The sequence below is a fragment of the Pundamilia nyererei genome, unplaced genomic scaffold (genome assembly GCF_000239375.1).
Source record: "Pundamilia nyererei isolate P.nyererei 1_Seehausen unplaced genomic scaffold, PunNye1.0 scaffold00010, whole genome shotgun sequence".
Classification (NCBI taxonomy): domain Eukaryota; kingdom Metazoa; phylum Chordata; class Actinopteri; order Cichliformes; family Cichlidae; genus Pundamilia; species Pundamilia nyererei.
In genome coordinates, this window is record NW_005187411.1 from 818,929 (window position 1) to 833,730 (window position 14,802).

Sequence of the window (14,802 nt, forward strand, 5' to 3'; positions counted from 1 at the left end):
ATTTACAGTCATTACGATGTCCCTTAGTCTCTGACCTTTGATGTGCCATAGCACCAAAAAGGTTGAAAACAACATCAGGCTGTCTGTGCAGCAGAAGATATAAGTCATAGAAGCTGATGGAAGTGAATATGCAAGAACAATAATGGCCGCCCTGAGGGTGATGGTGAGGATGAGGAGCAGACATAGCGTGTTAGAAACTCAGATTTGACTTTTAAACTTTGTTTATAAACCATAAGCATCATGAATTCTTATATAAATTAAGAAAATAATACAATCATAAACTTAATACTCGAAGCAAAACTTATTTAACCATACAAACCGTGCATATTTATGAATGTATCAGTGATTTTCTTTTTATGCAATATGGTCTATGAACACAAAATCATAAGATGTGCAAGACACACACGAATCAAGAAAGAAAGGAGGCCCACAGAGACTGCCTGGAGTTCTGCTCTACAGTCCTGTTGAAGAATAAATATTGTCACACCAAATATTGACTTTCAAGCTTGTTAAAATCTTACAAACTCTGCTTATGCCTGATTTACTGTATTCCTATTTATGTTTCCTCGTGTTTCAATAAATATTTATCCAAAATATTAAGAAATTGGGAATAGTTCAAGACCTTTCCGACTGCTCATGCTGACCACTGTCAAAGGCCCATAGTGGACATATGGGTGTCAGAATTCACTCATAGAGCAATGGAAGAAGGTCCTGTTTGGTTTTATGAAGTGCATCTTGTGCATGTGTCAGTTACATCGGTAACAGAAGTCAGAATCTTTATTGTCATTGTGCTTTAAGTAGAACGAAATTGTGTGCAAACCCGTTCGGCTCAAGTGAAAAGTGAAAAGAGCGCATTTTTAAAAGAAAAATAAATAAGACAAGAGAAACCTCTGTATATAAAAAAAAAAAAAGAAAGCACTGTAACAGGAGACAGCAGGGTGCATGATTGGCAGAGGTGGCAAAAGCACAGGCATTCTACACTTAAAAATGCTTGTGTTAAAAAAATATTCAGATAAAGGTTAAAATACTGATTCAATTTCTTTGCTCAAGTAATAATTCAAAAGTAATGACTCTGAAATGTCCTCAAAGTATAAAAGTAAACAGGAGCTCTTTGGAAGACATTTCTACTGGGTATTTTTGTGAAAAGCTATCTGAACCTCATGTCATACTAATATAAAAATACAAGAATTCAAAATGCAAGGAATTACAAACTTACAAAACTACAAAATTTAGCTGGGATAGGCTTCAGCTCTCCCAGGACCCTTATGAGGATGAGCAGAAGAGAACGGATGGTTCTTCCTCCATCTCTGAGTAAAGTTATCAGTCATTCTTTTGTCTTTCTGAGAAACACAGCAGATGCACATTTAACTAGCAGACACACTGCACAGAAAAACTACGCAGGGAAATGTTGTAGTTGAAATGATATGCTTTCAAAAGCAACCCCTTTCATTCCTTTTTTGTAGCATAAGCTAGATGCCGTAATACAGCAACCACAACTTCTGTACATCTGCACCAAAAAGATAATAAATAATGCATGAACTATATGCTTTTTTTGGTTCTTTCATCTCATCTCATGTAATTATATTTACCGACAAATACTTAGCATAAACCACTTTTTAAACAAGACAACATTTTACTGTTTTTAAACACATTTTCAACACATAAATACTTCCTTCTAACTGTATGACGTTTTTAATTCTCTTGTAATTTCTTTTTTTTTCTTTTTTTTTATTATTGACATTTTAGAATCACTATACAATACCATCAACTTCAGCTATCTTTCAGTACATATATTTTTTTTTCTTTTTTTCTATATTTAAACAACTAAAATATCCATACAATAAGAATGAAAGAAGAAGAAAAAAAGAAAAAGAAGCAAAACAGGAAATAACAAACAACATAAATAAAAAATACATAAGGAAAAAGAAAAAGGAAAGAAAAATAAATAAATAAATATAGCGAGTGTGTTTTTGTTTCCATTAATATAACTAATATAACTAATATTTCCTCTAGTCTTCTAGTAGTTAACAAAGTCAAAATCTAAAGCAAAAGCAAAAACTGGCCTGCGTTTTCTAATGTAGTCCATCCATTTCTTCTATCGTGATACAAACAGGTCCCTCTTGTAGTTCACATCAATTCTCTTGTAACTTCATTCTTACCGTAGACTAGGAATGTCTTGTTATTTCAGCTTGTCTCATTAACAGTTTCAACACTGTTCAGCGAGTAGTTTACAGACATGTCTGCATCTTCCATGCAAACTGCTGAAGACCACAGCAATCACAAGCAGATCGATGCAGCACTGTACACCTCTTTGCAACCTCCAGTAATCACTTGCCAACTGTTTAAAACTAAGGTCTAAGAACAAAAGAAGAGAGCACAAAAAGCAAAGAAATGACTGAACTGTACAAATAGAAAAGGCTAAATAACGTTGTCTTTAGCCAATAAGAGCAGTTTATTGTAACTGTGTTCGAGTTTGCATTACAATTAAAAATTTAAAAAATATTCTATTGGAGTCTTTCTTCATTTGTGTTAATCATTTGTGTTTTCTCACAGTCCTTTTGAAAGTTCTGATTGATGGTTGATCATTGTGAAAGAAAGAACTCAAGTTTGACTATCTCCATTACAATAGAGATCAAATGTGCCTATGTCCTGCAGTTTTTGCTGGTGGGTTTATTTTAATTTTTTCTAAGTAGGAAAGGGACAACAGTCTTTAATCACATGTTTATATGTAATATAGGAGGACAGTTGAATAGTGGAACATCTGTGATGCACAGAAGTATTAGTTAGTATATAGTATAAGTAAGGTTAAGCTACTACATAATACAGCGGCACCCCAAAAAGTACAGTATATTTACACTGTAAGATGTAAAATTAAAAATTAACCATACAAAATGCCTGGAAATTTACTTAAAATGACTTACACTATAATTCTTCTTTCTTGTTAAATCTTGAACTATTACCCCCTTATTGTAGTCTATTTACTACTAAGTATTTGTAGGTAAATATAATTATATTGTAATTCCAGGTGATAATACGTGGAAATTCCATTTAATTCTAAGATAATTACACCCTTTGTCAGGCCCGTATTAAAAAGTGTTTGTTACCTGAAGCACTTTGTTACTTCCCACCTCTGACCATTGGGAAACAAGCTAAAAGAGACAATGGTAAGTCCTTGGTTAGTGCTATTGCCAAGAGCTGGCAATACTTTCTTTTCAAATATCTTTAAGTGGGTGCTGCTTTTTTTTGTCAGTGGTTTTAATAATACGGCTTATTAAATTATGTATTTTCTGCTTCTCACTTCTTACACTTTTAAAAAATAATGTCCTTTCACATAGTTTACTTAAATCAGGAAAATAATTTTAGGCAACAACACTAACAACAACAATAATAATAAATATAAAAAGAAAAAGGATTTTGACAGTCTTTGTTTTTAATTAGTGAATCAATTATCAGCGAAATTTGCAGTTCACCGTCTAAGGCACGTCTTATTAGTTAATCATTTATTGCTGAGAGGTTCAGTAATTTTGAACAGGCAACATTGTGGTTGCCTAATGAGCCTGTCAGGACCCGCCCACTCCACAGCGGATCATGAATTCAGGAAGCTACCGAGCCGGCTTCGGTGAGACTAAATCATTCATTTTCTGTGTTGTGGAGCTTCATACGCTTGTAGCTAAGGCTGTTTATTGTCTTTTCAACAGAATTCGACAATTTGTGCGTGTAAGTAAACAAAAACAGGTGCAATCGGGCAGTTTTGCTTTTGTGCGGGAGGCGTTAGCTAGCATTAATTTCAGGTAGCGCTAGCTCGCCGTGAGTTTTCCGGCTTTGAATGGGCTCTGAAGAGTAAATATAGCAGACATTAGAGCTGGTTAAACCAGTAAAATTTGAGCGTGTGAGGTGTTTGTTACAATTAGCAGTTAACTATTATGACAGCTCTGAGGGTTGTCATTGAGACAGCCCGGATGTCCAAACTGTGCACTCATTGGACGGATGAGCCACGCTGAACTCTCCCATTGGATAGAAATGATGGCACGTTTTGTTTACAGCCTCAGCATCCTGCTCTGCTGTAATTAAGCGTAACACTATTAAAGAAATCTGTAACGTTATGATATGGCGATGAAGGGTTCATGCATTTCCTCCTCGTCAGTTTGTCTCTTCTTTTTGTCCTCTCAGACCTTATATCTTAGAGTTATTTAGAGTTTGACTTGCTGGTCACCCAGGTGTCTTTCAATGAAGTGTAGTGTACCCAGCGGATTATACATAACCACTGGTTCACTACCCATTGGTTGTTTTGTGGTAGGGTATTTGAACTCGCCCTTTTGGCCCAGAAAACACACTCGCCCCTTCTACCAGGCAGAGTATCATTATTGACCATAGCAAGATAACTTCCAACTACTGTGATATTGGATTAGTTACAGCAACACCACCAGCCTGAACCACTGATAGGATGCAGAATGGGTCCATTCTTTCACTGTGTACCTTCTGCTGTAGCCAGCCTGCTTTAAAGTTTGATGTTTTGTGCATTCAGGGATGCTCTTCTGCATACATTCGTTACAACCAGTGGTAATTAGTGTCTTATTCCCTTTCTTCCTCATTTCTGCCATCAGAATGGGGAAGAACTTTACATGCCTATATTAATTGAGTTTCTGTCATGTGATTGGCTTATTAGATATTTGTGTTTAAAAGCAGTTGAACAGCTGTAAAGATGAACTGGCAGGACACATTTACATTTACTGGTGCTGGCTTTTGTCATTATATATTTATAGTCTATTCTTTGGAGATCTCTATCACCAGTTCCTGTAATAATGTCTCTGACTGAAGTAGGCAGCACTCGATTGATCAATTTTGTGTGGAAGAAGAGTGAAATGATACTTGATAGTATCAGGCTATATGTGAACATGCACAGAGCCTGAGGCGAAAGGTCTAGGTTAGTAGACAAAGCTGATAACTGCTGTTTTGATACCTGTCAATTCTGACCAGGTTTTTAGAGTTTATTGAGCCAGGTAACACAAAGAAACAAGGTTACTGGTGCATTCTCTTTAGGCCTTTAAAGGCTCTAAGGCTTTTTTTTTAAGCCTTTCTAAATACTGAACTCCTAAAAAAATATTTCTAAAATGCAACAATATGGAAAACCTGGCATCATACCGATGTTTAAATTTGACAGATGATCCTGATACCAGCATTAATTATTTATTTCATTAATTTTTCATTGCTGTTTATTTGTCTTTGTTGAGCTCTGATCCAGGGCAAAAATTGATCAGACACAAAAAAAGTAAACCTCAGCCACCACCTTTGGTAAATGTTATTTTGTTTCCACACGGTAATCGGCAAGGTCTGACATTGCTGTGTGGTTAATAGCTGTGCATCCCAAAAGCAAGAAGAAAAATTGTCATATTAACATACGATAAAATATAACTAATATAACTTTTACAATCGTGAATAGGAAGCATTGTGTTATGTTATTTGCAGCTACACTTGCACAGGTAAATGATTCTGCATAATATGAGGAATAAAATGTTTAAAAATCCAGCTTTGTTTAGATTAATTACAGTTTTTTTTCCCATGAAGTGATAAATAATGACCAGGTGTTTCTTTTCTTTAATATTTAATTTATGTGTATTCTTGTATAATTGCTAAGTAGTCAAACATGTAGAATCAGTTGCACAGCTTGAGGAGATGATCTGGTACCTTGCTTTAGGTGAACACTTCACAACCGTGTTTGAATTTCTTAGCAAATTATCAGTATCCTACTGTGCCTGGCAAGCCTTATGTTGTCGGCAGCACTGCTGAAGGCGGTATCACGATGTTAATAAGGAGTCTTAAGGATATTTTCTGACACTACACTTGTTGAAGCAGCGCAATGTGTCCTACTATTAAGATGATTATAAAGTCTAGACCACATAATCATACATATGTGTAAAACAATAATATTAATTTTGTTTATTTTAATTTTAAATGACTAACTTGGAACCATTTATTGTTTGAGCAGACTTTTTATTTAATAACAGGATTTGATCAGATCTCAATATTATTCAGTGGAAAGCTGATAAAAGCCTGTTATGCACACCCTGTGGCACTGAATAATGGATCGTTCAGTGCCGTCAGAAATTAGAGTTCACCCACCATACTGTGGTCTTACAAATACATACAAAGGCAAAAACAATGCTCATTTATCTGATTCTGATTTTGTCCGTTAAAATATAAGAATTGTTTGTCCTTGCTACTGAAACAGTTTTGCGTGTAGTTTAGTTAACAGACTAACATAAAAAGACCGCAAAGGAAGAACTAACTCCTTCCATCTATTTATTTTGTTGTCTGTTTATCGGAGCCGGGTTGCAGGCGCAGCAGCCTGAGCAGAGAAACCCAGACTTCCTCCTATCCAGGCCACCTCCTCCAGCTTATCCGGGAGAACACCGGGGCCTTCCTAGGGCTGCTGAGAGATATAGTTGCTCCAGTGTGTCCCGAGACTACCGCACGGCCTCCTCCTGGTAGGACATACCCACCTCACCCAGGAGGCTTCCTAATCAGATGCCCAACCCATCTTAACTGGCACTTTTCAATGTGAAGGAGCAGTGGCTTTACTCTGAGACCCTCTCAATTGACTAAAATCTTTACCCTGTCTCTAAGGGCAATCCCAGCCGCCCTTCTGAGGGAGCTCATTTCTCCCACTTGCATCCACCATCTCATCCTTTTGCTTGTGACCAATAAACGAGTGAGGTGGGGACTTAAATCGACCTTGCTCAGGAAGGCTAACTTTATTTTTGTCATATTGCTGTGCAATATAAATACAATAAAATCAACCAATTATGTTAAAATCAGTGCCCTTACAGCCACTGAATATTTGGTGTTTAATTAAGGTGAAATCCAAATATAAGTTGCTAAAAATAATATCATTTGGAAATGTTGTTTGCAAGAACTCATGAGAGCATAAATGAAATTATATGATAAGCAAAAATGTGTAAAAATGGCAACATGTGTTTTCTATTTAAGCGCTGTTGCTCTTTCTTCAGAGGTCTCTTTGAAACATTTCCTTGTTTCAGGAGCTTTTACTCTGAGTTGAGATGTTGTATCCTACGGAGGGTCTTTTGAAGCAAATTCTAGGTAAAAAAAAAAAAAAGCACCACGGTACAAAGGTTAGAACTGCACATAGACGGCCTCATTTGATCCCTGTGTTCCCTAAGTCCATATGGCCCCATCCATGAAGAAAACCAAGGTTTAAATATGTTCAATTCAAAGGTCATCTTTAGTATATAAAAGTGTCAGCAAACAGTAGCACCAACGCATTAGGACAGAGTGTAAGCAACTAAATGTTATTAATATACAATTAATAATATATGTTGGTTATACACAGTAGTTGTAGTATGTTATATCTGTATGTTTTTATTTGAGAGATAATTAACTGCATTCTTGGAAATCTGCATAAACAGAGCTGAATTTGTTAAAGGAAATGATTTATTGTTATTAAAGGTTTGACAGTGGCTACATATTGTGTTGTATTTCCGTTTCCATGTTTTTATTGTCTTCATCTTTCAATGGCATCTTTGTGGTCACTGAGCTTGTAGTTTGTTAGGATCTGCCTCTGTGTTTTATCTCTGTTGGCAGTGAGATGTTCAGCCAATTCGTACAGAGCCAGATAACATTATAATCTACTTTGGTGGCTGAGTGGGCTCCGTTCTTCACTACCGCATAGCACAATGGGCGGGATGATACTATCATTCACACTGTTTATTTTGATCTCGACTTTAACAGCAATGTGGAAATCTTTAGCCTCACTTCCCAACTCTTCTGTTCCCTCAGGTGTAGGCTTGAGGATGTGGCTTCTGTGGATCGTGCTGCTCTCGCTGCTCTCTGTCGCATCTGGGGGTGCGGACTCAAAGGCTGTCACAACCACTCTTACAACCAAATGGGCTGATACACCGCTGCTGCTGGAGGCCAGGTATGACACTGCACTGCTCAAAGGGAGCAGCACTTTGGCTGCATTACATATAAATTACATTTCAAAAGGAGATGATAGATAAATCAGTGTTCTGAGGTCATTCCTGTGACTGTCCTCTAAGTGAGTTTAAACTACACTTCTGTCTCACTGATATGTCCTTGAGGAAGACTGTGAATAATTAAGGGCTTTAGGTGTTGTGCTGTTTGCAGTAGCTGACACTATGCATTTCCAGCTTGTGAGACCGCCACTTTCATATTCTCCTTCCCCAGTGAGTTCATGGCAGAGGAGAGCCAGGAGAAGTTCTGGGACTTTGTAGAGGCCAATCAAAACATAGAAGGAGAGCATGACGGTAAAGTAAAACTTTGGACTCTGTGGACAAGATTTCACTTTTAGTTTCTGCGCTGTGAGCAGCTGAATTTATGATGTGTATGCAGCATCTTGGCAGTAATTGCATTGTCGGTGTTTTAGCCACATACTCGTTGGAGCAATAACACAATAAAAAGTGTATCTCAGTTAGACCAGCACTGCTGTAACACAATTTCAAGGGGACCTATTATGCTTTTCCTTATTCTCTTTATTATATATACTGTACCAGTGGTGGTTACTCATATTAAATTTGGTCAGATTTTCCGATATTGAGGTCAGCGCTTGTGCAAGCAATCCCAGTGAAAACTCAGGCTTCAGATTGCTCTGAACACAGTTTTTTCTTCTTTTTTTGATTATGGCACCTTATGTTGTAAGTGAGAACAGATATTCTCTCAGCACAGCAGCCCCGTCCACCTGCTGTTCAGACCTTCCGTTTGTGAGGCCCAGCGAATTAGAAGAAAGTTTTCTTGCAGGGAGCGTGACCCTGAAGCGAGATAAGATCTGTGGTTATTGCCTCACAGCCCAGTGTAACATAAAAAAGGATTATTGTGAATTCTGCAAAGCTATTTAATATAGATTACAGTAATTAAATATGAAGGGTAATAGGTCCTCTAGGGAGGGGCGAGACCACACCGAAATCTTACGTGTGCACATTTGCTGTCCCCACACAGACACAGATCAGGCCTACTATGATCTGATCATGAAGAGAGCCAGTGCCTTGCTCAGCTCCGTCCAGTTAAACATGCTGAAGTTCGCACTCTCACTGAGAGCTTACTCTGCAACAGTACACTCCTTCCAACAGGTAACAGCAGGGCAATTTAAAGCTGTTTTGAAGGCTTGAGCATACATGTGAGTAGGATGATATTAGTACTGATTATGCTTTTTGGGTGTATATTTTTAGATAGCGTCCACTGAGCCTCCTCCTTCTGGCTGCTCAGCTTTTTTGAGCATCCACGGAGAGAAGACCTGTGATGCAGAGAAGTTAGAGGCACTCCTAAAAAGTGCACCTCAAAGGTAAAAAAAAGTCACATACATCTAAAGCAAAAGGATTACGAATTATATTATTAAGATTAAATTTTTTTTCTCTCTTCCAGGACAAAGCCATATCTTTTTAAAGGTGATCATAAATACCCAGGTTCAAATCCAGATGCTCCTGTTGTGATTCTTTACGCCCAGTTTGGGACGGCAGATTTCCAGAAGCTTCACCAAGTCATTCTATCCAAAGTTAATGAAGGCTCGGTGACCTACGTGCTTCGCCACTACCTGCCTGTAAGAATTGCTTTACTTCTAATCTAATTTAAATGAGAAGATCACATTAGATAGTTTGAGATTGAGCGTATTTAGGTCACTACTATGTGAAATTATCAATAAAGCAAATGTTTTCCATGTCAGGAATAGTTTTATAAGTGTAAGTTGGTTTATAGTCATGTGGTGAAATCCCAAAGTTACTTTGGGCTCCCGTGTTTTATCCTTGTCTTACAAAAAAAAATCTGCAGTTTAAGACGGTCCTCATTTACACCTGGGATGAAAAGAGCTTCTCCAGTTCCTCATGCTAGACTGCAAGTTTCTCAAGTTGGATTACTTTCCCCTCACATGCAAATCCATTTGATAGTGTTTTTCTTTTTTTCCTCCCCCTGATTATGCTAAATTATTCTCACCATCTGTCTTTCAGGCAGGAAGTCCTGGGCACTAGAAAGGCTGTAACATTTAACTCTTACTCTGTGCATATAGCTCTGGGGCCAGACCAGGGACAGTTAGTGGCTTAAGTACTTAGCAAGCTGGTTGTCTGCACATGGAAGATAGTCAGCAAGCACATGCATTTATAATGTGAGTGGGATTTATTTTTTTTACAAGTGGGAACACAAGAACGTTCACAGAGCTTTTTACATTAAGAAAAAATTTTTTTTTTTGTTTTGTCATCAGGTTAGCATAACTGTCTTTTAATCTGTTTGCAAATGCAATTAATTGCAATTAAGCGTTTTCTGTGTGTGACACAATTATAAGCATGTGATGTCCCATCTTTTCTTATTTTTCTTCTTCTTCTGCAGAAGTCAAGAGGAAAGAAGGTGTATCTGTCCGGGTATGGAGTGGAGCTGGCCATCAAAAGCCAGGAGTACAAAGCAAAGGATGACACACAAGTCCAAGGTGTACATACTCACAGGAAGACACACAGTCGATACACACATGCCCACAGTGTTGTAATCCCAGAGGAGTCCTGACTTGAAAATCGAGTTAATTGATTGTGGTTTCAGGGGCGGAGGTGAATGCTACAATGATCGGAGAGAATGATCCAGTGGATGAGGTTCAGGGATTCCTTTTTGGCAAACTCAAGTGAGTGACTCTGTGTCAGCCTATGATAAAAATTCAAAGCTTGGATTAGGTCCAGGAATTGCACCACACTCTCTCAGCCAAGCCTTTCTTTTTTCTTTTTCTTTGTTTTTCCTCCTGCCTTGAAGCACCGACCACATCTGTGCTCAACTAACCAGAAATAATCAAATCAATCTGTGAATCCAACAACTTTTTCTTAATTAGCACTTAAGTCATTTAACAGATGCATGCATTCTGTCCATCTTTCTCACTAGGACCCTCTACCCGGAGCTCAAGGAACAGCTTAAAGAATTGAGGAAGCATTTAGTTGAAAGCACCAACGAGATGGCACCTCTGAAAGTCTGGCAAATGCAAGGTGGGCCTCTTTCCAAATTTAATTGTCTTATTTCAGACATCAGCAGATTTTTCTGTGTTTGCAGTTTCCTTCTGAGTGATTGGTTTTGACAATATGAACAGGCTCTGTAAGGAAGTATCTGTTTCTGGTATTACACGTGTAAATAAATAATGATACAGCACAATGAAACAAACTTGTCAAAACTGACCGAGTCAACATCTTGACAGGCTAGCAGAAAATAAACTGTGAGGCCCTCTTAATCTACAGATAACACCTGTGGGCATTGCTCCTGTGACTTAATTTTTCAGAGAATCAATTTTATGATCCTGCAAATATACCTGCAGGACTTGAACTTCGTTCTCTATCTATTACTTCCATAGCTATGGCTGACAAAGACAATTATCCGATGGGAAAAATCCCATGTCCTCATACCCATTAAATTCAAATAAATTGTTAGCTGACCCAGAGCGTCCTCTGACGTTCTTACAATTTCACAGAAACATCTCGTTACACAATCATTTTAAAGATACCCTCCTTACTCCACAAATGGGGAAAAAAAAGATCATTTCAAGGGGTTTTTTTCTAGCACAGAATGGGCCTTTGGGGAGTGACTACAGACAGCAGAAAACATAATCGCCGCCTACAGTAAAAGCAGTCAGCCTGTGCTTTCTAGAAGCCCATGTCTTTTCTGGGATTTCCTAACATGTGTTAAATAGAAAAAATGCCCAATATGCTTAACTATTACCAACTAGTTGGTAGTAGTTTTCATTTTTGGTAGAGGACTGGTTAATGCGAGTCAAACAGGTGGACCAAGAAATGGGTCCACCTCAAAACAGTATTATATGAGAGAAAATAAACTGTATCTGTATTATCACATGCTAGCACCGTACATATACTGTATTTGTTTAAAGCATCTGTTAACCATGGGAGTTTCCTGAACTATTAGAAAGTTAAAAACGCTTTCCTATTCTCTGTCTCAACAACCCTTTGATCAGGAATAAATGAAAATAAATTAACATTGGCTTCTCCAGTTCTCTTCTGCTGCTTTAACCATGATGTCATTCCACCTGTAAATCTGTATCGATCTTTCATCTACGACTGCAATCGATCACTGTCCTCTTGATGCGTTTGAGCCGTAATACCTTGAAGACATGAAAGCTTTGTCTGCAGCAATATAAAAGCATTGATTAAGATGACATCATATATTGATTAACAGTTCAAACTCACTCTCACAGATGCAATCACATATACTTTTTAATTTTGTCATTTTCTTTTTGATGTTATCGAGCAAATAAAAAATTATATTGGCTCCAGCTCATCTGTTATGTTTATGTTTCTTAAAGAAAACGCTTCCATATGTAAAAGGTCAGCCTATCAGTAGGTGTAATCAGGATGTGAGCGTTCGGCTGCTTTTATATTTGGCGAATAAAGGCTCCGAGGAGATGAGGAGGTTGAACTCGACTGTCAGACTGTCATGTGGGCGTCTGTCTTTATCTCCTAACCCTGTGGGGCTCATTAGCTCAGCCTGTTTACAAAGAGAGGGAGACCTCCAGAGGCTAATAATCACACAGACTACAACACCATTACAGAGATGCTCACTGCATTGAAATAATCCTCACTGCTCTCTTCCCTCCTTGCACACCAAAGCTCCATACACCCCTTTATCTTTTCCACACTTACAAATTAACGAGATGATAAGTATATCTGCGTTTATATCATAAACATTATTCCTGCTCAACACAAACATTTCAGCATCGACACTTTAATGTGAATCGTAATTTGCCCATATGAAATGTCTGTGTTGTACAGAGCTGCAAGCATATAGCCTTAGTCCTTTTAAATAATCAAGAGTAAGTTAACGATCTTTGAAGCAGCCCTTGTCTTTGTTTTATGTCTAAGTGCTCACATGTCTTCTAATTATGATCATTGTTTCTTTTTTCTTCTTTTCCTGTGTTTCCTGTTCTTCTTACTAATTTTTCCACTCATCTCTTTCCCATTCTGACCCTCGTCGCCTGCCTGAACATCCACCCACCTTCTCTTTTACAGATCTGAGTTTCCAGACAGCTGCTCGCATTCTTGCTGCTCCTGCTGTTGATGCCCTCAATGTTATGAAAGACCTCAGTCAGAATTTTCCCACCAAGGCCAGGTAGAGGAGAAACCGAAAACACACACAGACACACACACATGAGCAGTAACTACAATAAGAAGCTTGGTTTGTGTAGATTTTGGATAGTCAGCAGTTTCACAGTTCAGTCTTCCTTTTCTCTCCCAGGTCAATCACTAAAACTGTGGTCAACTCGGAGATCCGTAAAGAGATTGGCGAGAATCAAAAGGTACATGTTTGATCATCTTCTATTTTTTCCCACTTGTTTTTCCCCTTTTGTAACACAATGAAAACATTTCTGCTTTTGGTTAAAGATGAAAATGAACCCTTTAGTCTCTTTCACTTTCTTTTAACTTCATGAATGCAGTTAATAGGCCTTCATGTGCTTGTTAGACTAACACTAAATGACTTGATCATTTCAGGTATTTTCAGGTTTAGAAACCACATGTAATTGTTACAACATGAATTAAGCTGACTTAATTTATGCAACATTACCTCCGATCCCAACCTCAACACGATGTGTCAGTGTCTTTAGTCTTTATATTCCTCTCTCTGATGTCATACGTCTTTGCTGTGTGACTTGGGGAAAAAACAATACCGATGTCACATAAAAATCTCATTAGGACACAAGCTTTTCTTGTCTTCTTGCAAAGACCGGATGACGAGGCTGTTACAAGGCTCTTTTTTTGTTTTGTTTTTTTATTGACTCATCCAATCGAAGGACTGATAGGCTTATGTGATGGCAAAGCATCTGTTGTCCATACATATCTCCACAATTCACAAGAATTGGTGCAAGATGAAGGTCATATTCGTTTTCACAAGATCTGCTGCTTCTTTAAAGAATATTCGTGTGATTTTAGTGGAACAAGATTAATTTGTCCCCCTTATGGCTGTTTGTGATCCTCCCTGACTTCTCGGTGGATTTTACCAGTTACAACAAAACCTAGACCTTTCATTAAGAACTTTACATTTTACAATAACCTGTGAATTCTGGTGGATCATAAGCTGCTACATCATTGATATTCTGGTTCCTTCTCTTGTGCCTCCAAGACCTTTTCGTTGGCATAAAGTGAGATCTTTTCATATCCATCAGAAATTTTTTATTCTTTGAGCTTCCCTGGAGTAGCTTTGTATGCTTTACAGTTCAAAATAACCTTTATAAATCTTATAGTGGGCGTTGGTGCAGCTGCTCAGTTCATCCGCTGTCTGAAAGACGTTGCTTTAGCTCCTTCCCCTATAGATTTGCTCCCCTTTTAAGCAGTATTTCTTGTGATTGGCTGCCCCTCACAAAGTGAGAGTAAAAAAAAAACTCTAAAATTGAGTTTTGATCAGCCTGAATCATTAACTTTTAGCTCAGCAGTTCAGTGGCTAAGACTAAATCATCTGCTTTCAAACTGCTCGATTTCATCATCTGTCCTATGTTTGTCTTTCCATTATCGAGGATTCTTATTCTTTTAATCTTGCAGACTGTGTCCTCTAGTGGTTAGGGATAATTTAGCTTTAGCTGTTTACCAATCTAATCCACTAAAGAGGACGAACCGAGACATACAGCATTATTGCAAACATCCACAATCAAGTAGCTTTTGTCTCTCAAAATGAAACTGCCCCTCCTGGTTTTGTTTTACCTTTTACTTTGTGATCAATTGTAAACATCATCTGATTTGAAAGCATTCAGTTTTTGACAATGTGTGTTTTGCTTCGCCTGTTAGTGGAATAGGCACTCACCCCTTCTTCTTG

At 37.9% G+C, this 14,802-nt stretch overlaps 1 protein-coding gene across 2 annotated transcripts in view; it reads left to right on the forward strand.

The window, feature by feature from the left end:
• The first annotated feature begins 3,551 nt into the window (after positions 1–3,551).
• The window catches only part of uggt1 (UDP-glucose glycoprotein glucosyltransferase 1), a 31,283-nt gene continuing 20,032 nt past the window's right edge, over positions 3,552–14,802 (forward strand). For both annotated transcript variants that reach the window (XM_005723717.1, XM_005723718.1), the window contains exons 1-11: positions 3,552–3,619; positions 7,795–7,933; positions 8,203–8,282; positions 8,971–9,101; positions 9,201–9,313; positions 9,394–9,568; positions 10,348–10,444; positions 10,552–10,630; positions 10,882–10,982; positions 13,008–13,107; positions 13,234–13,294. In XM_005723717.1, coding sequence (XP_005723774.1) covers positions 3,589–3,619; positions 7,795–7,933; positions 8,203–8,282; positions 8,971–9,101; positions 9,201–9,313; positions 9,394–9,568; positions 10,348–10,444; positions 10,552–10,630; positions 10,882–10,982; positions 13,008–13,107; positions 13,234–13,294 — 1,107 coding nt within the window. In that variant the 5' untranslated portion in view covers positions 3,552–3,588. The remainder of the gene's footprint in view (positions 3,620–7,794; positions 7,934–8,202; positions 8,283–8,970; positions 9,102–9,200; positions 9,314–9,393; positions 9,569–10,347; positions 10,445–10,551; positions 10,631–10,881; positions 10,983–13,007; positions 13,108–13,233; positions 13,295–14,802) is intronic.